We start from the raw sequence: 26,730 nt of genomic DNA, 5'->3' as shown, positions 1-26,730 counted from the left end.
CTCTATTTCAAGACATCTTTATAAATCGATTTCTAGAGACAGCTATAAATTAAGCCATATCTAAAAATAGGAGCTACGTAGTAAAATTTAAATTTTTCAAATGATTCTTATATAGAGAAATGACCAAAACAAAAGTTTTAGATTTTAAAAGTTATGCAACTTTGTAGTTAATAACTTTTTTATTTGAAATCATCTATGCAAAGAAAGTTACGTTTAAATTTCTTACATTTAAAATTCAAAATTTTCAAATAACCTTGGATGGAGAAATGACTACAACCAAAGGTGTAGTTCTCGAAAAGTTATAAAACTTTGTAGGTGATAACTTTTTTATTTGAACTTATTTAGGATCTGAAATACTCATTTCAAAACTGAATGAAGATAAAATGAGAAGGACGAATATCCCAAATAATGAACAAAAGTGTGCACTAAACCTAACTCATTAGACCCAGATAGGTCAAGCTACTAGTTGATATCCCCCATTATAGTATGGCCAAAGAAAAAACAAAGTCCTAAACTACTGTAGATGTCTCTCAACCCCAAACGACACTTAGAACTAGTCCAGCCTCAACCTTATCGCATATTCTTTTGAAAAACAAAACAAATTCCATTAAATAGGGGCATAAAAACCATTGATTACCCATTCATCAATCATTATTGTGGCCTATCTTATAATGTCTCTGTGAAACACACGTTAGTCACAATAATTGTGTTGTCATTAATAGAAAAAACCAAATTAGGAGCCTAGATGCTTTCAATCTTCCCTTCTAGTGAATGATGACAACACAACCTCAAGTATGTCCATATAAGAGAGAAATGAGGTTTTCAAATATTTGGTTTGCATAAGCATGAGACAATAAGAACAAATGGGTTAGGCATGCTTATGTGAACCAAGTCCACAACATGAACACAATATATAACAATTAAGCACGTGTACAACAAAGTAAGCTCGTTTCACAAAGAATATGATGAAAGCATAACAAGCGAGCAAGCAATGGTGACATGGCATATGATATGTAGTAGAGAGCACACACGTTACATAGTATCACCACAAACATGCAACATACATAGTATCTCACAATGCATGAAAACATACACATGATGCATGAAATAGTAGCACACAAAAGAACCAAGTCCTCTCACAAACGCTCCCCCCTAAGTCACATACTCGTAACTCCCTCTCGTTTGGCATCGAGCACCAAAACCTTAAGGGTCCATATAGGTTGGGTAGAGGTAGACGAGTCGAGCGTTGTCGTGTGTGGAGCAACCTTAGAATGAGGGACCAAAGCCTTCTCGTATGACTCTGAAGAACTATCAGCCTCTACCTAACCGACTGTCGATGTCTGAGTGCAAGGCTGTGAGGACTCTAGAGCTGTGTCTATCGTCTAAGTCTCAACTGAGGTAGCCTCAGGAGTTGTAGTGGTGTGCGGACCCTCTGACACTAGAGTTGTCACCTCTATCTCTGCAGTAGCTGTAGTCTCTGGAGCTAATGTAGGTGGAGGAGATGGACTCAACTGAGGTGGCGGCTTTGATGACACTACTGATGAAGGAAGTATCTCTGTAGTCATAGTAGAGGGAGCCGCAAAGGTGGTCACAAGCACTGAAGTAGTGAGCGTTGTACGGTGTCCTATGATTTCACTAAAGCTAGCAGAGAGGCTTCGAATGGTTGGTATCATCGACATAAGTAGTGACTCAGTCTGACTAGGTATGGAACGAAGTTGTACATGTCTATAGCTGAGTCATCATCCCCTGAACCATCCTTGAACCTAGAGTAGCAAAGAACTATGGAACATGTGACTGAGGTGATGGGGAGGTAAACTACACTGGTGCCAGATAGACCTATCCAAAAACCAGGACTACGATGGTCTGCATCTAAACTGCAGGTGCCTGGAGCACTGGTGGAACAAAATCTAGGACCCAGTGTGCTATAGGAGGTGTTGGAAGAAAGCCATGTTAGTGGTTGTGTCTATCATCATCTACTGCTAGAACTGGTCCTACCTTGCCTGCATCTGTGAGAACATGGTGACCATCTGATGACTGCTAGTTTTGCTACTCCTGAACCCTGGCCTGATGCCTCTGCTCTACAAGATCTCATCATCTCTCCTCTGCTGCTTGGCTACGATCCGCTGTTGATCTGCTACCACCTCTCAAGAACAACGAGTGAGTACAAGATTCCTAATTTACTTCTACTACAAAGCACAACTTTGGTATGAGCTATAGCAACACAGTTAAACACAAAAATTGAGGGATTCGGTAGCACTTCAGGGCATAGCCCGAACACCAACCGAGATTGATGAAATAAACTGCAAAGAGACCTATGCTTATGAACTAGATCGAACATGGTGGAATACATAAGATGGATAGGGATGTCACCACCTACCAACTACTAAAAACTATATGTGGGTCTAGCCATAAACATAGGCAAGCTATAGCTAAGCACCATGCTTAATCTATGAAACTACTATTCCGGCCCGAGCTCCGGTGAAATGAGACCAGAGCACTCTATAAGAGTGTTGAAACACGTGCAAGATATAACCACATTAAACAAGGTAGTAAACTAAGGTACTAAGCTATAACAAAGCTCAAAATATACTTCTAAAGCAAGCACACGTAATGAAGTACTTAAGTAAAGTAGAAAGTCACTACAAGAAATGTTGCATTTTTTACATTGAACTTATGTCATAATAGAGGCAATTTATGTCATAGGTTGCTATTTATGACATCGGGTTGACAAAAATGCAAACATCAAAAAATGTGCATCGCAATATACATTATTGAATTATATGGAAAGATGACTTTTGGATGAGAAGTGTAATCTTGATCAAATGGTTAGAGATATCCAAAGTCATAGCTCAAGGTAGTTCAGCTCAAAGCCAAGAAAGTGTTGGTTGCCCTCAAATGATGGAGATAAGCAACCACAATGTTTGAAGGAAGACAAACTCAAGTGGTTTTATTTATTATCATTAAATCTTAAGTATGGGTACATCATACTATTAAGAGAAATGCGACACTAAGTGCTAGATGTGGCCTAGAAGTGCTCAAAACAACCTAAGTGGGAAATCTGAGTGATTAGCATAGTTGAGAGAGCATTTTGTGTGCGGTCAGGGAAATCCAGCTAGGTTAGTTTCCAAAATCAGCCAAGCCGAGAGCAATGACTAGGCGATTTGAAAAAACAACTCTAGGTCGGTTCTGACATTAGGCCAGGCCCGTTTTTGCAGATAGAGTGCAATGACTAGTTTTTATGGGAGGGCTATTATACCCACTTCCACGGCCCTTGGTGGTTTTCTGAACTTTTCCATGTCCATACACACCAGCTAAGTCTACAAAGAGCTACCAGTTCACTCTTTGTGGGACTTGAATGAAATTAGCCATATCCATTGAATTGGAGAGCAAGATTTGAGTCTTGTGAGCTTGTGTGAGAGCAATAGACAGCTGAGCAAGCTTTGAGCACTTTGTGGCAAAGTCAAGTTTCATTGTGAAGCACTTGTTACTCTTGGAGCTTTGCTCCTAAATGGCTTGGTGTCATCGGTGAGCACCCAAGGTGTGGAGTGTTGAGTTTGTGTGGGCTGCGATCTTGCCCCTGAAAGGGAAAAGATCATCTAGTAGTGTGGAAAGTAGTTGAAAGAAACCTAGCTAGAGCCTGGCCATGAGGCAGCTCATGACTTCCACAATGGAAGCATGAGAACCAAGTGGGATTTGAACTTCGGGAAATACATCGTTGCATCTCCTTGTTTTGATTTGTCTCACAAAAAGCCCTAGTTTAGTTTTGGATAATTGATGAAACCTAGGACTAAACTTTAATCTAAGTGTGTGAATTAGATAAGGTAGTCCAATCCAAGTGATGGAGCTAGATGATGGTCATGGTGAAGGTGATGGCCACAAAAGAGATGATCAAGTGCTTCACATTTCAAAAAGAAGAAAGAGAAAAACAAAAATGGGCTCAAGGCAAAGGTATAATGGTAGGAGCCATTTTTGGTTTGCTCTCAAGACACCATAGAGGGTGTGAGTGATTTATGATCGATAGCCGTACTATAAAGAGGGGAAATCTTTGGCTAAGCGGTTATCGAGTGCCACTAGGTGACGTAACTCTTGCATATGCATTAGGGACCTAGTGTGCTAAAAATTAACCCTTATAAAATGCTTTGAAAAATGCTAACACATGAGAACACAAGTTCTACACTTTGTGGTTAGCAACTTGGAAGCAAGGGTGAAGCGGTTGATAAGTTAGAAAAAGAAAAGGAGACGAAGGTGTAGGATCAGACGCTGGATCGGACCTTGACCAGCCACGTTCGGTCAGTTGTTTGTGTCTTGGCCGAGAGGGCCATGCTTGACCGGACGTAGGACCAGACTCGGGGGCTGAGTCTGGTCATGACCGAGTAGTAAAGGTGGTGCTTGGGTTCGTGAACGGACGTAGGCAAGGGCGCGGAACCAGACGCGCAGGGCATGCATTAGGTTGTGGCTAACGTATGCTGATGTTGGCGTGATGTGTTAGTGTAGTGAGGAATGGACTTAGGCTTGCGTCCGGTCGTGTCTGACAGGATGTAACACCACCGGTGTTACGAGCTCGCTAAGCACGGAGATTATGGCCCGAGAAATAGATCAATAAAGATAGCAAGTTACGTAGATGGGCATGCAATTTTAATTTTTTGGAGAATAAATATTGTTAGCTAGTATTTTGGGGAGCGCAGAAATCAATTTGAAATTAAATCAACTCTTCTTGGTTAAGTCAGCAAACAAATAAGCTTATGTTTAAAATGCTATCTTTGGCGAATTATATTATGGAAAATACCTAAAAAGTGCTTAATTATTTTGTTCCTATGGGTTAGCATGAAGTATGGACTTTTGCGTGATATACTTGTTGGGTAAAGTTAAAGGGGTTTAGACCATTTAAAAATTATGACAAAAGTGTTAGTGGCTGTTAAGTCCAAATTGAAATCCTTAGCCTTTCTAAGTTTCGAAAGGTAGTAGACAGCGTCAGTTTGATGTTTAGATTATAACTAAAATATTTAAACAATAACCTCATGTTTTTACATAGTGGGTTGCATCAAGGCGAGTGCTTGAGCACGGAGCATGGCGTAGTTGCATTAAGGGTTACGATGCTCACTCAAAAATTGGCCAAACTTCGCTGGAACGTGTTGGAAGCATGTCTTTGGCTCTCTGTTCGTGAACCGACATTTCAGTGACGAGCTTACCTTGGCACTCGTTTATCTTTTTCTCTAGCTGCTCTTTTAGCATAACAATTATCTTGTTAGGGACCGGGTAGTGTTGGCTTTGAACTAGCATAAGTGCTTGAACCTTAGACGAGACGATTACTATTTTTGTTTAGCTTCAAAAAGCATGCACGACACTAGTTTTGGTCGTTCAGCCCTGTGGTGGCGGTCACAGCGTCCACGACGTTACGCTGTCGCGTTCTGGCACGCCGCACGCGTGTGCCACGCCCTCCTTTCCCATTGCCCTGCAGTCGCAACATGGGCACGTCATTGTCGTTGGCTGCCCTGGCCGTGGTCACTGTCGTTGGCTGACCCCATTGAGGTTGGCCGCACGTCGGGCCGGGCCAACGCCATAGCAGCCGCCATTAGGGCGACATGGCGCTTTTCTCACCGCACGAGCCACTTACCCCAAAGTAGCTGCCACCCTCCGCTGTCTCATCGAGCTACTGCCTTTATTGTGGTGTCAATGCTCTTCCCGTGCACTCGCTGTTTCGCTACCACTGCCCGCTCTCGGCCAAGGCCAAGCAGTCCCATCTTGGCACCTCATGGAATGCTCCCTCAAGGCCTTACCATGTGGGTGTTTCAGCTCATTTAACGTGACCTTGGTCGAGGTTGTCTGAGTCGTGAGCCCACTGCCTCATCCGCCTTGCCGCCAATGGAGCACACCTTGGCGTAAGCCTGCGCGTGCGGTTTGTGATATCCCACTTCGATTCAATGTTCCCATAGCTAGGATTGGAGGTAGGCTAGCCAGTTGACCCACTTGAGCCTCTCAATCCTCTCTGGTTGGCCGGGTCTGGGAATTTTTGAGCCACCAATCATCTTGCCCTGAACAGAGCATGATTTGGGGGTAAGCCCCAAATCCAACGGTAAAGGATCAATTGACGGCGTTTCGGAGCTTGTCTTGACCCCTAGGGTTGGTGCTTGTCTTCTTTTGGCCAGGGCACTCGTCGATGGCATGGTGACGCGTTGTGTCTGCCTCAGAGCACCGCCACCATGCTCACGCACACATGGCTAGGTCACCTCGGCCCTCCTCTGCCTCCACTGCCACCACAGCGTGGACCACGATGAGCCACTGCTGCTTCCCCTCCATCTCTACCTCTCCATTAGTATCCTAGGTCGCTATAATGCTCGCGCCGCCGCCATGGCAGGCGGTTTGGTAGCACGGACAGAGCGCTAGGGTCATTGGCTATCTCCCAACCGCCGTCCAGGAGTCCGGCTTGGCCCCATGATGCTCGTCGGCTTGCTCGATTAGCCGATGCCTCGCTTTACTGACCGGCGTAGGTGTGCAGTGCCAGCCAGGGTCATGCCATCATACGCCGTGGCACCAGGGACCCCTAGTTGTGAAGGCGATTTAATCCAAGGTGCTTGATGCAAAGTTCGAGTCTGCTACAATAGTGTTTCATGGCGACGCTGATTATACCAAAACGTAGGGACTCGTTTGCAAAACATGCCGATGCGCTCGTGCAGCAAGCTAGTTGGGCCAGCCTGTTGGCAAGCGGTTGTGCCCGTGCGGGCTGTGTTGGGCTGCTGTGTAACACCTCAGGTGTTTTAAATACTAAAACCTGCCATGTCATCATATGCATTGCAAAGCATTTGATCTTAGTGAAAATTTTTATGTGCATTCACTAAAACAAGTTTACCTTTATGTTATATGTGTTGACTTGTATAGCTTGAATTGAGTTAAAAATCTTTGTAGTGAATTGGATTTCCGAAAACCCTGATTTTCAGTGTTTTAACCCTACCCTGAAAACCCATTTCAAAATCTAAGCATATTTTGGGGTTGAGCCTAAAAGCAAAAGTGTAGAGCTTGTCAAGTTATACAAAGTTTGTTTTGGGAGTTTTCAAAATTGTTATAAAAAATTTGACGTAATTTGAAAAGGTGTAAATTCTTAAAATGTCCCCTTTTTGAATTTAAACTTGCATTTCAAAATGTAGACCGAATTAGGGGGTGGTTATAAAATCAAAGTTGTAGAACTTTGAATTTTAAAAAACTTTTATTTTTGGAGATTTTTGAGTTGTTACATAAATTTGGGAGTAATTTAGATTTTAAAACAAATGACATTTTGGTAAATAAGTGGAACAGTGCCGTCGGGCAGCTGTCACCGCCGGTGGCCTTTCTTCGGCGTTCTAGGCGTGCCCATGGCCTTCTCCGTCTTCATGTTGGCACGAGCAGGCTGCTGCGTGTCGCCTCCTTGCGTCTTTGCCGCCCTATAAAGCTCAGGCGTCGTCGCCGTTCTTCTTTCTCCCTCCTCTGTTTTCCCGACGCCGCCGCCATAGCTCCGTCGAGCTCGCATCGCCTCCTCAGCGCAAACCAGCCTCGGCAAAGCACCGTCTGAGCTCCGCTTGCTCCTTGTGCACTCAGCCGACCTGCCATTGCAGCTTGAATTCGCCAGGAAACACCGTTCGTTGCTCTTCTTCCTCGCGGCCGGCAGCACCGCCGTCGCGAGCGCGTTGCCGTGGCCAGAGCTCTCCGGTGTGTTTTTGTCCTTGCTCAGCATAGCTCCAGCTTTGCCTTGATCCCATGATGCTCTATGACTGGTTATTTGATCCTTTTGACCATCGTAGTCGCCGAAACGCCACCACCGACGCCCGTTGCTCCACCGTGGGTGCTGTGCACGTCGAACCACTCATCCGTTGCTCTTCTGATCTAGCTTTCTGCTCCGGTGCGTTCGGGGTGAGCTCCTGGTTCTTCCCGTGTTGTTTGTTTCGCCGTTTCCGGCTTAGTTTCGTCGGCATAGCGCTACCGAGCCGCCGTGTCCGCCACGGCCGGCGTAGTGCTCGGTCCAGTTCGTAATTGGTCGTGCTTGTGCCACAAATCAATACATCGTGATGTAGTGATCATGTTAGTACCTTGGTCGTCGTCGTAGATCTCACCGTCGGTGAGATTTCACCGGTCAAAGCCACTGTCGCCGTGATCAGCGTGGGAGGTAGGGGATGACATGTGGGGTCGGGTTGTCAGTGACTCAGTGTTTCAAAATGGATTTTTTCTTTTTTCAGATTTGAATGAATAGTGATGTGATTTGTTATATTTGTGTAGATTTATTTAGAGTTCCAAAAATTATGAAAATTTTTGTGTGACCTCTTTGTGATGTATATTATTTAAAAAAAATATGAAATGTTGTTTTTCAGTACTTTTTGAATGTGATAAAAATTACTCAATTAATTAATAAATGAGTTTCCATGATTTTTCTAGGCTTAATTAATTATCCAAAAATTATGAAAATTGTTTTGCCACTTAGTTATCATGTGATGAACCTTTACAAAAATTTTGAGCTCAATTGGAACAAGTTGATTTATTTCATAATTTTGAATTAAATAATTAATTCATAAAAGCAAATAGTAACCTTTAATGATTTAGGTTTTTGTTTGAATTTTGGATTGAGTGATGACCTTGGGGCATTAGTTGCTAATGATCCTTGGCAATTGAAGTATGTGTTACGAAAAATGTTTAGTTAGTTTGACTTATAACTGTACCGCGAAGAAAAGTTGTATTCGAGTTGTTAATTTTGCATCCATCATCGAGCATCATATTTTGTATCTCGCAACACGTTAAACATGGCATTATTACTACATGTAGTGAACAAAGGTGAACGCGTGGTAGTTAATCAAGTTGCGGAGGAAGTTTATTCGTCTGTTGAGGTCGGATCTGATAATTGTGGAACGTCTCAGGAACCTGACTTTTTCGTGAACCAAGGCAAGCCCCGGATGCATTTAAACCTACCTTGTGCTTTACAAATTTATATCGCTTTTGCTTTTCAATACTGCATTAAGTGATTAGGAGTTGAGTGAAAACCTAATTGGTGCATTACCAACCTTGTTTTTTCCATATCTACCTTGTTACCAGTTTTACTTCGTAAATGTCTAGTTATGCTTAGCCATGCTTAGACAGATAAAAGTCGGGTGATTACCTGTCACCCGTGAGTTCTAAACGAATATTTGGTTACGTTTGGTTACTTATGTTCTCATGAAATATGAGCATGTGGAGTAATAAATCTAGACCGGGCGGACTCGGTGTGTGAGAGCCACAAGATGTGGAGGTCTTGTGAGCGGGTTATTTCCGCCTGTGTCGATTAAGGTCCGTCCGTTATTGAATTGCATGATGTGAGACTTTGTAGTACTAACCACATACTCCGATAAGCCTTAACTCGGCTATTCTATTACGAGAATGGCTACTCGCGCACTGGGAGTGGAGAGATGGCGGGAATAGCGTATACCCATGTGGCAATGGGCTAGATTGGTGTACTGTATTCTCGGGTGGCGCGGACCCATTCTTGTTTTAGAGGATCTGAGGGTAGGTTGGTATATGTAGCTCGGGGACCTGCATATGTCGTGTGGTTGGGAATCTCCAGCTGGGTTTTAATCGGTTTGAATCATCGTTGCTTCTCGGTTATAGAGACTCAACTCACTGTTCATCATCGTAGTAAATAAATGGAACTTGAGTAAGGTTTGAGAAAGAGTTTGATATGAAGTTCATGATCTCATTACGGATCATGGCAAATTCATATACGATCTTGATAAAGGTTTTAAATGTTGAAAGAAAGAATCTTGTTAGAGAGCTTTTCCGTAAAAGAACTTTGTTTATTGCTAAAGCCATACCTTGAATCCCTGAGCCTGCATTCCTGAGTCTTATCAGTTTTTATTTCGGTTAAGTCTTGTTGAGTACTTTTGTACTCAAGGTTCGTTGACCCTTGTTGCAGGTGAGGCTAATGAGCAGGTCTATTTTGGACCGTGCTGCATGACTGTTGTTCAGGTCGATGATGATAAGTGAATGTGTGATCCTTGGGCAGGATACTTATATTGTGTTGTATTATGTTATAATACCACTCCACTACTATTATGGTTTGTATTAATTATCGAACTTAGTTTGTAAGGTTTGAAACAACTGGTTTGTAAACTAAGTTATTGTAAGACTTCCACTATTTTACTCTGATGTAGATATTTGAATAAATGTTGTAATACTGCAATGACTCTGTAATGGGATCCTACTCGGAAATCGTGGATGATTTGGGGTTCCCTGAGGACACCCGATAGTCTTCTTAAGTTACCAGGAACATATGCATAGTCGTCAGAGGTCGTTGGACAGTGACAGGTGCATGTGGGTCCTATAATTTAGGAGGTTCTACCACATGCTGGGCCAAATTGGTTGCCGCTGGCCCTCTTCATTTTCTAAAGCATTTTTTTAATTTATTCTGAGGCAAACTTGTAAAAGTCAATATAAATTTGTGTAAGTATCCAAAAATTATGAAACTAATTTTGTTAGATTCTTAAAATCATGATCTACCTGTTAGTGTATTTTATTCATATATTTTGTATTATTTTTAGGGTTGCCATAATTAATTTAAATTGTTTAGTTTTAATAAGACCTAAACTTACATGAATTTTTGTGAGAAAATGGTGATAGTGTTGACTCTAAAAATTTTACAGTAAATTCTTAATATTATTATCTGTTCACTGTAATTTTTGTAGCTCTATAGTAATTAGTTTGTTAGATAGATAATGATGTCCTATTTCGAATAGATATTAAATCGATAGAATGGAATAAAGAAACAACTTGGGTTTGTATAGCTAAAACAATCATTGGGAAATAACGTCTGGTTTGGCAATGTGGATACATAGCCTAAGTACGGTCATCGTTAGAACTAGCTCGTTAGCTCAAGAGGCGTAAATCATATTTTATGAGTCACGGTTGCAGTTGGTTAATAATGTCTCTGCATTTCATCCATGTATACCCTAATAGGAACAATGAGGGATTATGGAGTCATCTGGAGTATCGAAAGGATGGTCCGAAGGTCATGCCACCACAATGGAATGCTAACTTTTGGTTATATCTTACTCAGGCAAGCCCCAGTGCATAACCCCTATTATTCTGCACTTTATTTTATGCTTGTGCATTAAGTTTAAGGAGTTGAATGAAACCCACTTGCATATATATATGTCCTATCCTATGAGTTTTACTAGTATGACATGATCATGTATATTGCTATGCTACAGAACTTCAGTAGATGTCGAGTGATTGCCTATCACTCGCGAGAGATAGGAAAGATATTATTGTTGTTGTTATATTACTATCACATAGAAAATATATGAATGATAATTAGAGACCGGGCGGAATGGTACTTGGATCTAGACTTGGTTTGGCATTCGAGCGAGGCTCGGATTGCGCTTGTTCTGCCTATGTCGATTAAGGATCGTCCATTGTATTGAATTCTAGTCTAGTCATAGACTTATTATCCTAAGCATATACTTGTTTATGGGAGCAGGGAAGACCCGTTGCTCTGTTGTCGTGGGTTCTGGCTCTTTCTGGACTGACTGATTGGAGGCGGGGATGGTGGAGGTCTAAGCACCACACTGAGTCTATGACTCAGGCGTGGGGACTTGGAGTCCAAGTTTGGACGAGGACCTAGACCCCTTGACAGGAGAGTGGTGGGTTGGTCCTACTTGTGCCTGGGGTACAAGCAGGGCATGTGTTTCGGGGTACCCAGCTGGACACATTGATTCACGAATCGCCGGGTAATTCAGTACGACTTGTCTATGATCTAGCACTATAGTAAGAACTGGAATATGAAAGATGATAAAATGGTCTGATTGCTTACCACCTGCTTAAAAGTAGTATAGGTGCTTATATAGAATGGTTAGTTAATGAACTAATGGTGACTGCTAATGAAATTGAATATAAGGACGTACTTTTAATAATGCTTCCATCAGATGCAATAACCTACAAGCTAGATAGCCTTACATATCCTTGGAGTCTTTTCTTTCCTCCTGACGGATAAGTCTTGCGGAGTACAATTGAGTACTCAAGGTTTGTTCTACCCTGTTGTAGGTGACAGGAACATGTGGAGCTGACACTTGTATGTGGAAACCTCCTAGTGAGCTCAATGAGGATATCCTTAATGTTGCAGACATAGAGTTTATTTGAACCATTCACCCAAAATATTTTACAATGAAAAAACTTATAACCTGCTATAATGTATATAACGGATCATGATGTTAATGATTAACTTGTCATTAAATAATTTTATTTCCACTGAGACTCTAACAACATGATTATATTCCGTTGTTATAAACAATAAATATTATACTATGATGTTGCATGAAAAGTGACATAGGAAATGGTTAAAATTTTGTAAGCTTTATTATCTCATTTGTGATCCTGATGGAAAATATAGATTTTTTGGTTCTCCCATAGGGTGGCTCGACGGAACTGCTTGATGTAGCTCACCTTCGGGGTGCTTAGGGTCTAGTGGAAGACAAGCACCTACATAAGTGTGTTATTTTAGACAGTTCTGCCACAGGTGGTATCAGAGCATAAATGAGGAAATAAAGCTTCAAAACCTATTTCTAAATTAAAACTTAACAACAAATTCTTTTCAAAAAGTTAGGACATTGCATGCGAAGTTATATAAGTAGCCCTGTTACTATAGTTATGTATCCAGGATAGATGGCACTCTACCGACTTAGGTAGGCTTAATCAAATTTTCTGCAGGTACACTGACCCCGAGCATAGTCCGGTAGTATCGACTAGCTGTAGGAAGAGAATGATGTGCCAAAAATCTAAGAATAGTTGCCTCATATGTTGGCAACAGTAGAAGGACGTATAGGATGTGCATTCATGCATATCCTATTTGTGCATTATAGTGCTTGTATTGCTTGCAGATATGCCATCCATAGGTGTCACACATGTCGTATTGTGCACGACTGACTCGTTCCTGTTCAAAAGTTACTACTGAACTGTGGCTTCGTGCTTCGCGTTCGCCTATTGTTCACACCTACCGTGGTCCACGTCTCCCCGTACTCTTTTCTACACTCTTGTCGGACCCTTGCCCTGTAGTCGTACTAGTCATTAATGGCCTCGGACATCGCTCGCCTCAGATGCGCAAAAAAATCGATCGATTCGTTTGAAGTGGCCCTCGCAGGAACCTTGGTGGACTGCGCCAGGATCACTGACTACTCTGCCATTATAAGCAGGGCCTGGCCTAGCCATTGGTACCACCACTCGGTGCACTTTAGCTCGCCTAGCTTTTTTTTAGCAAGCTTTTCGCTTAGTCCTTCCTTGCAACCACCGTCAGGAATAGTAGGAGCCTGGGTTAGTAGTTACTGCCTGAACACCGAGGGTTTTCTCAAAATCTTGTATGCCACCCTGCAAAAGCTCGGAGTCAAGGATCATCCCGAGTATGAGGGCCATGAGTATGAAAAACATGGCACTGAGTGGTGTGAAGTTACCGTCTACATTGGGAAGAGTGGGGAGTTCCCCGACATCACTGAAGCCTGGAATGTGACCGCAACCGGATTTTGCTTCGTCGACACCTACTAGGTTGCGGCCCGCAAAGCCTTGCGGTACCTTTGCCAGATCTATGAAGAGCCCATTGCTCGTACCCCCATGAGGTTCTTTCCACCTTTGAAAAAGAATCGGCAGGCATGGAGGGCTCGCATGGAGACTTTGCAAGGGCAGGATGCGCAAGAAGACAGTCCAACCATGGTGCGCTTGACCACGTACCTGCTTGCTCTGGATGAGCAGTATGACCGGCAAGCCTCGGAGCTGAGGAAGTGCCTCCGGCAAGCCGAGATCTTCTCCAGGATGCTCCAGGTGTAGCTTGCCGAAGCGCATGCCAGTGTGACAGCCGCAGAGAGTCGGGGGACTACCATATCGGAAGCCTTAAAGGAGGCTGAAGATCGGCATGTCTATCAGTTGGGAGAGGCCTACCTTGTCACCAGGGCCAAGCGGAGGATGCTGGCTGCTGAACGGCAGAATCCCTTGAGAGGGTGCTTCGAACCCACGACCTGGTGACTCAGTGAGACAACTCTCACCACTGCACCAGGCCTGCCCTTCCAATCGTTGATTCAAATACAACAACAACAACAACAAAGCCTTTAAGTCCCAAACAAGTTGGGGTAGACTAGAGTTGAAACCCAACAGAAACAATCAAGGTTCAGGCACGTGAATAGCTGTCTTCCAAGCACTCCTATCTAAGGCTAAGTCTTTGGATATATTCCATCCTTTCAAGTCTCCTTTTATTGCCTCTACCCAAGTCAACTTCGGTCTTCCTCTGCCTCTCTTCACGTTACTATCCTGACTTAGGATTCCACTACGCACCGGTGCATCTGAAGGTCTCTGTTGCACATGCCCAAACCATCTCAACCGGTGTTGGACAAGCTTTTCTTCAATTGGCGCTACCCCTAATCTCTCACGTATATCATCGTTCCGAACTCGATCCCTTCTTGTATGACCGCAAATCCAACGCAACATACGCATTTCTGTGTCATTTAGCTGTTGAATATGTCGTCTTTTCGTAGGCCAACATTCTGCACCATACAACATAGCAGGTCTAATCGCCGTCCTATAAAACTTGCCCCAATCGTTGATTCAAATATTCCACAAAAATGTAAATAAGTAGACAATATATATATATCATTGTTAGCATATTATATGCAATAACTTGCAGAAGAATCACATTATCCCTTGATTTAGTTATATATACCGCAAAACAGCTCCTGAAACAAAAGCCAGGAGGCTGATCGGTTATTGCTTATTTTTTCCCGAGACCAGGAGAGGGACTGTTCCATCTTGAAACCAGATCTAGCGCCTCAAACTGTGTAGGATGTATTCAGCGTATAAGTCCCTGGTACAACAAAAAAAAAAACAGATTAGAAGTAGTACCCTAACTAGAAAAAAAAAAAAGATAATTCTAACATATAATGTGAGGATTCAGACAATAAAGGAAGCTAATGTTTCAGCGAAGGTGAATAGATTTGTCAAAGTACTCCCTCCATCTCAAAAAGAATAGAAACATTGCTTCCCGAGAAGTCAAACGATCCTAAATTTAACTATGTTTATAGAAAATAGTATCAACATTTGTATCTTTATAAACATTTATTATGAAAATATAATTTGTTAAGAAAATATATTTCATGGTTAATCTAGTGATCTCATTATGTATTTTTAATATTAATACTTTTTGTATGTATTTGATAAACTTGAGATTGTTTGACTCCTTGTGAAGCAAGATGTCGATTCATGGGATGGAATGAGTAGAAAGAAAAAATTCAGATGATCAAAGGTTTCGCATCTCATGATCATTTTAAAGCATATTTTCAGATGCATTGCATCACCAGTTTCTGACGGAAAAACAGACTCACATTGAGTGTTGAATGGCCTCCAGGGAAGTAGTTGGTGGTAAGAAATCGTTCACAGCAACTTCCTTGTTCTCGTTCTTCTTGTCTGCAAATACATGTGAAATAAATTTCATCGTTTCTGGAGCAACTGTAGTGCTATGATTATAGAAAATCAGACAGATTTGGAAACAAAAGGTACGTACAGTCCTCAAAGAAGCGACGGATTTCATTAAGGCGATGTGGAGAAAGCTCCTTGAGATCGGTTAAGTGACGGTATTCAGGATCATCAACACAAACTGCAATTATCTTATCATCTTTCTCTCCCTAGTTATTGCAGAAACAGATACGCCATCAATCCAACAGTGTGATATGTAGAAATTTTAATGAAAAGTCCATAAATACATCATGCCTGATCAATCATGGGCATAAGGCCGATGGCTCTTGCCTGAAGAAAACAGCCAGATATCACCGGTTCCTATTTGGTTGTAAGCCAGTTAATGATTAACTTCAGAAGCTGAAGACATAACCTATATAACTAATACTAAGTGGGTTAGATGAAACAAACAGTCGTAAGACATGCTGACCTGCATCAACACCAGCACATCCATTGGATCTCCATCTTCACACAATGTTCGTGGAATGCAACCATAGTTGTGTGGGTAGACCACTGATGAGTATAGCACCCTGTCAACCTGCATATTGTCAATTTTTCAGTGGCATCAGGAAAACAATGGTATTTTTTTCTCTTTCCTGTAAGCTGAAATTTTAACAGATAATTTGTACCTTGATCAATCCGGTCTTCTTGTCTAGTTCATATTTCACTTTACTGCCCTTTGTGATCTCAACAACCTGCAAGCATGGAAGGTTTTGACTTCTGGAGGTCTGATGCATCTGAAATTAATGGCCTCCTCTACTTCACTACCCAGGATGAACAACAACAGGACATGGGGCTTACACAATTAAAAACAGCAGGGGCTCCAGGTCCTGGTATTTTGAAAATATGAAGCATCAGCTTGTATGAACCTCCAGAATCATACCGCAGTGCAAAAGATGTACTTACCTATCTCAAGGTCATGCCAGGAATGCGCAGCAACCGACCGCTTTGAGAGGGAGGACATGATCCGCTCGTTCAGCCGTGGATGGCTCTTCTCTTCAGCCATGCTCCTACAACTAGAGAGAAAGATCACAATGAATCTCCTTGCATGGAACGAACAATGTACAGGAATTCTGCGGCAGTTCTTGCAGCAAAAGTCCCACAAAAATTCTAGGTCTACATAAACAGTCAAAAAATGCATTTGCCAAGAGTTTTTGCCATTTACCAAATTTGAATAGGATTTGATCTGGGTGTGATCACCAGGACGAGGATGCAGGAAGCACAGTAATACAGAAGTAGCAGCGGTGTTATATGGAGGAGCTCTCGGTCTGTCTGAAGCGGCTGGATGGAGATCCTGAGAAGTGGCGGGAGAAGCGGCCGCTCAGACAACGCCTGCATGTACTCCTGAATTAGGCAGGCGAACATGCAGCGAAAAACTGAACTATCCAGATGCAACTTCGATTCAGAGCCAGCCAAAGCAATGTCAACACCTCCTAGGAAAGGTTTCACGAGCACCTGAAAATTTGATTTTCTAGCATGATCCAATTTGCGTTTTGGTTTACAGATCATACAGAATAGCAACCAAGTTCAATGTTACAGCCAACAGATTCTGCTTATCGATGTCTCATTGCAGTGTCAAATCTCGTCTCAACATTAACAACGTTACAATCATACAAAGTAGGGCCATAGGGCTGTAGGGGTAATTGCGGTAGTTTCATAGAACTGGATGAGCAGTTACAGAGGCCAGTTTACCTGCGATTTCCAGCACATACAATTTCATCTGGAACAGATTCAGCCCATAAAAATAATCTGTAGGGACCTAAGGCCTTTATGCACAAGTGGCAACCCTGATAACTGATAGGAGATAAATTTAGTCAGCTACACAGGCATATCTATGTCATTTCCCAACCGGACCATTAAGCCATGAAAACATCCATAAGCATACATAACCTTGCAACTATAACAATGCGAGGTCATGAATATAACCTACTGGGTGCATTAGGAAGTTACATGCAAGTATTTTTTGATGTTTCAGCCCAGTCTTTGCTGGGCTCTCCCTTCGAAGATGTATGCCTCTTGTGACCACTCCGAGTCAATAGCGCAATGCTATTTGATCTTGGCATCTGGACAGCCCCAGCAACACAATCTCCAGCATGAGCACAGCTCCAAACTCGAGAAGGCCCTTCCCCTAGTGAACGTAACCTTGGGAATCCATTTTTTAACCTGCAAATTGACCACTGCTCGGTATCTTTACCAGCCAGCTTGTCGCACACAGGGCAAGGAGGGTCATGCTTCTGCCCCTTGGGAGTGGTCCGCTCTAAACACTCAGCATGGTAGACATGGGAGCATGGGAGAACACCAGCAACTGGCAAATCTCCAGTGCGTACAATTCTACGAGAACCCCAAGGTGATCTCTTTGACAGAAGCCTCTCACAGAGGTCACACCTTGTTTTCTGCATTACATTATTAGGACGCAGTGGTCCAGCTTGTCCAGCTTCAGGTCTTTCTGATAAATCAGTAAGATCCATGCTACTTGCAGCACTCCAATTTCCTGACTCCCCATGACTACCACTACCATAGTCCATGGGACCTGGAATGTGAAGCTCTCCTGTTCCCTTGAATTCAGAGCACAGAGGATTGTTGGAGCTTGCGCTGGCAACAGGACTTTGAGTTTCTTGTGCTTCTAGTGCATGTTCTGGAAATGAAACAGGGTGGATTGGCTTTGACAGGAATGATCGACGACTCGGGAAGTTGCGGGGCGTTGATGTGTATGATTTAGGTACAATATCATATTCACTTCCATCAGAGCGAGAGGAGGTGGAACCACCACTATTCTGTTGTCCTGACATTCCCTACAAAAAGAGGATAAAATTCAGTCCCCTGAAGCCTGGAGCAAGAAATGAATATTACTGCAACATGAACACCTAGCATATTGCATACCTCTGACAATAATAAAGCACCAATAGGCTCAGCAACTGAAACTGCAAAAAAGGTCCAATCAATACAACTGAACAAAATTTTGCATGCACATGCCCATACATATAATAAATGCTCAATTAACATAACTGATCTCATTGTAAAATTCTTTGGAAAAGGTTGCATGCACCCGCCCATAGCTATGTGCACACACAAATTAAGGTGATGACAAAGTGACCACTGATGAAAAGGTTGCACGCACCCACCCATAGTCAATCATTGTTTTATGCAATTCAAAAACATTATAAATGCTCATCTAGTAGAAAAGGACATACAAATGACCATGCACAGAGAACTTGAACCACATGGTAAGAGCGCAGATGACAGAATATTACAGGACACAAGATACTCTGAGGAAAGATGGAGATAATTTAACCAGAGTAGCAAATGTGCTATCTTGTACCCATGCTGACCACTAATGATTGAAATTATAACCATATCACGTCATTCAAATAATGCCACATTCTTAAAGAAGAATAGATTTTGCCAACTCATTTGTAATTCCACTGCTACCGTATTGGTACAAGAACTACTTTGCCTTAAAAAAAGGTTATCGAGAGTTGAGATAGCTAGAATGGTTCAGACAAGAAAGGAGCATATCGATCAGAGAGATACGTATATAAAATTTAGATGTTTAATTTCTTTCAGTACCATATTGTAGTCGCAACTGAATAGTTAATAAATTGAGAAATATGGAAAAAATTCCGACTGATCAGCAACCTTTTCCGCATAGATGATATGTTACCAACCATTTTCATCCCTAGGCACAGTGGCACCCCATTCTCCGTATCGGTCTCCACCAGACCCAGCACTGCTTATCCTAGGAGTCTTAGGTTTGGAAACATTAGGGAGTTTAATCTGGTTAGGTTGAGATAAGAATAGAAGATTGAGTTAGAATTGGTTTGTGAAGGGAAGGTCCAATCTGTAAGGACTGCATTCCTACTTGTCTTAGGAGTCAAGAAAGAAATGGAGGTGTTAGATGTATATGTTGTGCATGTATTTAGTTACTAGTGTAGGGTGCAGGGCGCTATGTGCACCTTGTACATCTCCATATCTTAGCCATTTGTCATTGGAATACAGTGAGTTGCATTTCCTAACAGGAGGTATCCCCCCTCCCCCTTTCCCTTTCGTCTGTAACTGTAACCACCGGTTGTCAAACTGTCGGCCTCCGATTCCTCACCCACCGACCTTCTTTGGCTACAATGTACACAATGTGCCACACACCAATCAAGCTCCTGACAACAATATAAAAGTGACACAGACCTTACCCACCTACGGCTCTGAGATGCTATGGCATAGTTTAATTAAATTGTAATAAGAGTATTGTTTTGTCATTTATGTTCACAGCCTAACAGCCCACAACAGCAATAGAAGTATGGAAGCAAGAGAATAGTGTCCTTTCAATAGAAAATCTTCAATATTTTCTTTTATCTTGTTCCTATATCATAAGAAACTGGTATTATTTGTAGGAAGACTTTTATCCTTAGCACAGCATTAAGAAAAGAGTGAAATCCACTAGGGGTCCTTAAACTTGTCCTGCGTTCTAAAATAGGTCCATGTACTTCTGAAACCAGATTTTCCGGTCCCTAAACTTGCTAAATGTATCATCAAAGGTCCAAACCAGTTTTGAAAAGCTGTTTTCGCACACATGGCAGCCACCGTGTCTAGGGCGCAAGGCCCTCGCTCCAGCGGCGGTGCGGCGCGCGACGACGAGCAGTGGCAGGCGCCGAGCAAGGCCAGCGTGGTTGCAGCTGCGGCAGCGGCGGCAGTAGACGCTTTCGAATCTGGCGTCGTCGCTAGCCGCCTCGAGCGTCCCCGCGCTGTGCCCCAGGAGACGGACACTAGCAGGTGGTGGCGCTGGGCCCGTGCTCGCTAGCCGTCAGCATCGTGCTCAGTCCATGCATCTGACATGCCACGCCGGGGAGGAAGGGGTTGGGGACCTTGAAGCCGCTGCCGACACCTCTTGCTGCTGCGCGGGGACGGGGCGCGTCGCGGAGCACGCCACTGCCGCGGCTAGAACCACAAGGACGACCAGAGCCGCCACCGACGACCTAGCCATGCCGACGATCACGACTCGCTATCCGATCCACTGATCCTTGACTTGGCTCTTTCATGCATGCAAGCACCCAACTAATCACTAGCTTCTTTGAGCATGCACCATGTCGTTGCCGACTCGCTGTTCAACAGGTGGCGGGCTTGAAGCAGGGGTTGGCTCTATTGCGCGCGTAGCCACGTACACGCCGGTGATGAAGGGCGGGATGCGGCCAGGTTTGACACCCAGGGCATAGCGCAGGGGAACGAAGATGCCGGCGATCTGCATGACGGCCAGGTTCGACACCCAGGGCATTGCGCAGGGGAACGAAGTTGCCGGCGATCTGCACGGCCGGGTCCTCCATGCAGGGCATAGCCCAGCCTCGCCGCTGCTGCAGTCGCGCTGCGCGAAGGTCAGGCCTGGCTCGGCGCCTGCCACTGCTCGTCGTCGTGCCACTGCTCGTAGCCGCGCCACGGCACTGCTGGAGCGAGGGCTTGCGCCCTAGACACGGTGGCTACCACATGTGCGAAAACAACTTTTCAAAACCGGTTTGGACCTTTGATGATATATTTAGCAAGTTTAGGGACCCGAAAATCTGGTTTCAGAAGTACATGAACCTATTTGAGAACGCGAGACAAGTTTAAGGACCTCTAGTGGATTTCACTCTGAAGAAAAGCAGTAAAACTACACTCTCCACCAAGTTAAGGCTTTCCCTCCATATTCCTTGTCACAAGTCATGTACAGTATCTATCACAGGCACCATACCTAGAGTTTCATAGAGCTCGTGGAAGGTTTAAAATTTTTACCTCCCACACCACTAGGAACACTCATTTCAGGGGCAATGTTCAGTCACCTAGCACTAACTAATTAGAGCTCAGACACACTGGATTGACTTAGCTGGTTCTCAAAGTATTTTACGGTGCATATGTTTCTAATATATAGATAATGTAACTGCTCAGTGATCACATTGGAATGCTGGATCAGCCTAATCAATTAAGCATGAAAGACCCAATGCATCTCAAATGTCAGTTGAAACACAGATAATATAAGCATTGAGCATAACATAACCACGGTGTATATTCAATCAAAAGGCCAAACAATTCAGAATCCAGGAGCCACCTTGAAAAACTATGCAACCAGCCATCTGCAATCTAGAACTAAATCTGGAAATATATGATCCCAGCTATAGCATTAAAATTTGCAAACAAAATTTATCAATCCACATTTGCACTCCCTCTTTGCGGGGGCAAGGCTTGCCTCGGTTTTTCCCTTCCCCAGACCCCACTCATGCGGGAGCCTCCGGCACTGGGTCTGCCCTTTTACATTTGCACTCCCTCTGAAATCCTAAATCAATACGATGTACTGCCTCCAGTTACAAACAAGTGGCATTTTGGACATCTACATGGTGTCCAAAAGACAACTTTGACTATGATTTTTTTTGTTATAAAATATATTTGTAACACATAGCAAAAGTATATTACATCGTATCATTTTCAAATACTAAAACTCCAACATGTTAAAACTAATTTGAAATCAAAGTTTAGAATGGCTGATTTCAAACAACCGAAAACATTATTTATTTGCGACTGGAGGGAGTATTAGTTAAAAATTACGCTAGAGCCTAGCAGATCAATCATTCATGCAAGGGTCCAAATCATCTTAATATAACTCATGACATTTGAAATTCACGCCCACATCTATTTTAATGAAATGCTATGCAGGTCTCCTGCGCATTCAATTAAAAATCGAACATCTACAGCAATCATGAATCATGATCACTAGTCAATGGTTAAATCAAAATTAATGCTACTGTAGAACTGATTTGGGATCAATCATTGTCATCATGAAAAATCTGCCAGTTGATCATGATAGAATTCAACTCCAAATCTGATAGGTTTGCAATCATATAATTGAAGATTCAAAAGTCACTCAAAAGTAATACACAAAATTACGCTGCATATAATCAGTTTAGTAGTTAATTCTGTCACTCGATCCACTAAGACCCTTGTTCCCACTAAGACATAAACAATACATATCAGGCCAACCAGCAGGAAGGCTGCTACCTGTTAGTATTTAAAGCATAACCAGATTTGCAAACTCAAATTATTTAAGAGACGAATAAGGACCATCTGCATTTAGAATTGGACAAGCAAATTATTGTTTTGTTTGCATTTGTTTCTGAAACAATTTTTGTTGCTAATTAAATAATTAAAAAACAGTTGCATAAATGAAGCATAATTTTTAGTCAAATATATGAGGATCATTTAAATACTATTCCCTGCGTTCCAAATTATAAGTCGTTTTGGCTTTTCTAGTTGCACAACTTTTATTATGCACCTAGATATACACTATGTCTAGAAAAGCCAAAACGGCTTAGAATTTGGAACAGAGGGAGTACATGGGTATTGCACTAGATTGGAGTTCACATTTATGCTGAGTTGCTTACTGTTATCAAATGGCAATCCTGTTGCACATAATGGCAATGATGGTATGAAACTAACAGCAAGTCTCTATTGTTACACAAACAGATTTTGCTATAGGGAAATGGGTTTAATGTTATGTAATTTGGAATGACTATGGTCCCAATAAATCAGGATCAATTTGTCAAGTTCATGAGTTTCTCTTGATCGTCACCCAAGAATAGAGGTACAGTTCATAGTGTTGTGAAAGGGCATGGCCTTTGCCCTGTGGCAAATTTACTATGAAATATAATTTTGCTGCATTCTGCAGTGATTGATACTTGATAGAATCATGTGGTAGCAATTTTCATTGGGCTGAAAAGAAAAGGTGATTTATCTGTAGCCCTTATAAAACAGTAACTTCTAGTATTCTCCAAAAAAAATGACTGTTAAAACAGCAAGACAAAAACTATTTTTTACACCAACATGCTATATAGCTGGTGCAACAGACATGATTTTTGAGGCATTCTGATGTCCTGTGGCGCTGGTGATATGCCTGGACGCCTAGGCAATATAGCATAACTAAAACCTTGTGGTGTCCTATGGCACCTAGGGTATGCCTGGCTCAACGCCTAGGCAATGCCCGAAGAACCATGGCAACAAATATATTAAAATCAAACAGCAGCAGAGGACAAAGTTACACATAAACAGAAATTTAAATTGATGCATAGTACAGAAGGCAAAAAATAAAGTACAGATCTTGGGTTTGAACAATCTTAAACATTCTTAACCCAAGAAATATAAAAATTACAAAAGAAGCGGAAACATCAAAAAGGACAGAGAAGTTTGCTACTCCAAGGCACATACCTCTCATGTATTCATCAACACTAGAATCTTGCAGCATCGGTAGCATAATATGGTGGTTCTGGAAGCTGACATCTGGGCTGTTGAGATACGAAATGGCACCCTCAGATGTAGAGTAGCGGTGATCTTGTGGAAGCTCATTCCTCTCCCAGCTCCTACTAACCCCTTTACTATTCGATGATAGTGATGACCCATAATTCACAGCGACCCCGCTATCACCATGGGATCCATAAGACAACCCTTCCGAGTTGATCCTGTACTCCCACCCCCTAGACAGAGGTGGAGAAAAGCCAGCACCAGTCTGCCAGGGTGGGTCGCTGCGGCCAATAGAGGACCACTCGTGGCTTGCTGTGCTAGCCCCATGTGGCCGTGCCGCCACGCAGCATAACGAACCCATCCTGTTAAAACTCTAATACAGCACCCTAAGTAGTATGTACATTCATTCCAAGGTTTTCTTGCTGCACATCCAACAGAGCATCCCTATTCAGACAACATGGGCGGCCTCTTAGCTGTTTCAATCTGTGAGGCAGGGTAACCGACTGATCTTAATTACAAAGAAATTCTGTCTAATATCCAACATGCCTTAAAAGAAACAAGAAATGACATGAAAAGATCCCAAATTTACCACTATGTTAGATTTATGCCATCAGCGCTGCTAAGTAGGACTGAAATGCCCCTGACCGTGGCTTACTGGTGACGCCTGTTCGTCGCTAGTCCCGGCTACCCCCCAGCGGCCAAGCTTCCCCACCGCCCCCGCTCCACCTCCTCCAGCACAGCACCGACCCCACGGACGAGCGGCGCAACCTGCCACGGACACGAATCACGAGTGAGGGTGGGCGGCGACCCATCTAGGACTAAGGGGAGGGGAGCGACCCAGACCTGCTTGACGGGGGGCTACGCTGTGTCCCAGTGCTCCGGAGTAGCTCAGCGTGGTGGGGGTGGGGAGCGTTCCTACTGGAGCAGGAGCGGCAGATTGAAGTGGAGTGGAGGTAGCGGATGGAAGTGGAGTGGGGAGCGGATGGCGAGGGAGGTGAGGAGACGCGCGACTGGCGAGGAATCGGGCTGAACCGAGGCAGTCGACCAAGGGGGCAGGAATGTCATTTTTTTTATGTGCCTTTTTGAGGAAACAAGTAACAATCCTTTTGCGTGTTTGCTTCACGGCAACGGTAGTTTCGGTTTGCCGTCGTATACGAAGAAGTATAGTTGGTTTGTACGAGAAAAAAATATTACTTTAGTTGAAAATTTATGATCATTTATGATAAGCTATAGCCAACCAAACATGCTGAGTATCAATGTACATCTTACACAATATTACTAGGAATTGTACTGTAGCTTTCTTTAGATAGCTCCACCAGCAAGTATAATAACATGCTGTAAGCCGGCTAAATGCCGAGGTGGAGAAAAGAGAAGAGGAGATAGAGGAGAAGCGAGTTGTAAATTTATAGGCCTTGTTCGGTTTATCCAGAAACCGGCTTGTTCGGCTTCTTTTTTCAGCCACAATAGTATTTTTTTCTCACAACAATTCAGCCAGAACAGTGTTTTCAGCCAGTTTCAGCCAAAATTCAGCAAGTCAAACGGGGTCATTGCCGGCTCAGACATAAGAACCAAGAAACTTTATAAGAAAGATAAGTATGTCATGTATTAATAGTGAAAAGCTAACTTCTATATAAGTGGGATGAGAGAATGCTACGAAGAACCTTACAACTAGCAAACGGGTTGTATTATTAACCTTACTCTAACTCGTTTGATGTCCTGACTCATTCTAGATCAACAAAGTTAGAAGTCCTTATGAAAAATAGGGCCACTGAAATATGATCACGAATTTGAGTTTCACTCTATTGCTATTATCCAATCTCTCTCCATCCCAAATTATATGTCATTCTAATTTTTTCAGAGAGTTAAAAAATCACAAGTTTAACCAAATTTATATAATAAAATAATAACATTTATAATACTGAACAACTATCATTAGATTCTTCATTAATTATACTTTTATAGTATATCTATTTAATGTCATAAATTTTTGTAATTCTCTCTATAGTTTACTTTAGATGTTTTAACTCTCCACTTATAATTTAGAATAGAGGGTACATACTAAGGCCCCTTTGAAATGTAAGAATTTCATGAGAATTATATAGGAATTTCACATGAAAACCATAAGAAACGAGGAAAATTCTTCGTTCCAAAGGGGCTTAAAATGTTTTTTTTTCGTGTGATGCCCTATTCATTTAATTGTTTTACCGAATGATGCCACTTGACTTGACCCTTTTGCGGTTTTTACCCTGACATCCATACGACCATTATCCTACCTTGATCGATCTTGTTCCATCCATCTTTTTTGAGCCATACTGCCATTGAGTAGATAATGTCAGCAGCTGTCAAGTCTATAACCATGTCATTGATGGGATGTGACAAAAATATATATCATGCCTCCATTCTTTAGATAGCGGAACGAGGTCCTAGCCTCTACATCATAGATAAACTCCATGGTCATGGTGAAACATGACGTGTCACTTTTGGCCTAAGAGATATGGCAAGAGATCGGCGATGGACTAAGATCCTAAGAGTTCTGCATAGAGTCAACTGGTCACTTTTGGCCTAAGAGATATGGCAAGAGATCGGTGATGGACCAAGATCCTAAGAGTTCTGCATAGGGTCAACTGATGAGGACATTACACCTATAGATATACCTATGAAAGTGAAAGAGAAGGTGATCTCGTTCGTATACTTGCACAATGATATAAGTAACATTTTGTTGTTACCTAATGTTGTTGCTTTCAATATGCTTAGAAACAATAATGATGATGATGTAAACTTGGAAAAGACACTTTCTATGGCCCCTACAACAGATGGGACGTGGATGCAACATTCACAAGATCGATCTTGGAGTACAAGCTTATCAAAGTCCAACATTCGGTTTGTCGGCAGCCCGATAGTACTTCATTAGGAATGATCATAACTCATTCATCCGGAGTGCGACTGAGGTCAATGAGCACTTGATGGAAAAGCTTGTTTAATAAGCTTTCAAATAGATCTAGCATTATC

General features: G+C 42.6%; 2 protein-coding genes across 4 annotated transcripts; both read right to left on the bottom strand.

Annotated features, from left to right (window-relative positions):
* Positions 1-14,616: 14,616 nt before the first annotated feature.
* LOC136525982 (soluble inorganic pyrophosphatase 1-like) lies at positions 14,617-17,200 on the bottom strand. Its single transcript, XM_066518790.1, has 10 exons — positions 17,167-17,200; positions 16,640-16,806; positions 16,381-16,490; positions 16,276-16,304; positions 16,104-16,169; positions 15,905-16,012; positions 15,730-15,795; positions 15,524-15,644; positions 15,345-15,426; positions 14,617-14,827 (listed from the first exon to the last, which is right to left on the bottom strand). The coding sequence occupies exons 1-10, from the start codon at positions 17,182-17,184 to the stop codon at positions 14,785-14,787; spliced, it is 810 nt and encodes a 269-aa protein (XP_066374887.1). The 5' UTR covers positions 17,185-17,200; the 3' UTR covers positions 14,617-14,784.
* Positions 17,201-17,420: 220 nt separating this feature from the next.
* LOC136525962 (uncharacterized) lies at positions 17,421-24,758 on the bottom strand. 3 transcript variants are annotated; one of them, XM_066518772.1, is made up of 5 exons: positions 24,565-24,758; positions 24,311-24,489; positions 23,689-24,204; positions 18,355-18,395; positions 17,421-18,266 (listed from the first exon to the last, which is right to left on the bottom strand). In XM_066518772.1, the coding sequence occupies exons 3-5, from the start codon at positions 24,080-24,082 to the stop codon at positions 17,421-17,423; spliced, it is 1,281 nt and encodes a 426-aa protein (XP_066374869.1). In that variant the 5' UTR covers positions 24,083-24,204; positions 24,311-24,489; positions 24,565-24,758. The 3 variants fall into 3 exon arrangements, with proteins under 3 accessions (XP_066374869.1, XP_066374881.1, XP_066374875.1); XM_066518784.1 differs by having other exon boundaries at positions 18,355-18,389; XM_066518778.1 differs by having other exon boundaries at positions 23,689-24,165.
* Between the last annotated feature and the right edge of the window lie 1,972 nt (positions 24,759-26,730).

This window comes from Miscanthus floridulus, chromosome 2, assembly GCF_019320115.1.
Source record: "Miscanthus floridulus cultivar M001 chromosome 2, ASM1932011v1, whole genome shotgun sequence".
Lineage (NCBI taxonomy): Eukaryota > Viridiplantae > Streptophyta > Magnoliopsida > Poales > Poaceae > Miscanthus > Miscanthus floridulus.
The sequence above is the reverse complement of the archived record's forward strand: the minus strand, read 5'-3'. Positions and strand labels throughout refer to the sequence as shown.

What these genes read in the sequence shown, in the direction of transcription:
- LOC136525982 (XM_066518790.1), bottom strand. An exon ending in ATGTGCTGGTGTTGATGCAG is followed by an intron (nt 15,796 to 15,904) that starts GTCAGCATGTCT and finishes ACAACCAAATAG; the next exon opens with GAACCGGTGATATCTGGCTG. An exon ending in TTATGCCCATGATTGATCAG is followed by an intron (nt 15,645 to 15,729) that starts GCATGATGTATT and finishes TGCAATAACTAG; the next exon opens with GGAGAGAAAGATGATAAGAT.
- LOC136525962 (XM_066518772.1), bottom strand. Translation starts at nt 24,082, where the DNA reads ATGGGTTCGTTATGCTGCGTGGCGGCACGGCCACATGGGGCTAGCACA. An exon ending in TGTTGATGAATACATGAGAG is followed by an intron (nt 18,396 to 23,688) that starts GTATGTGCCTTG and finishes CCTTTTTTGCAG; the next exon opens with TTTCAGTTGCTGAGCCTATT. An exon ending in GTGCTTTATTATTGTCAGAG is followed by an intron (nt 18,267 to 18,354) that starts GTATGCAATATG and finishes CTCTTTTTGTAG; the next exon opens with GGAATGTCAGGACAACAGAA.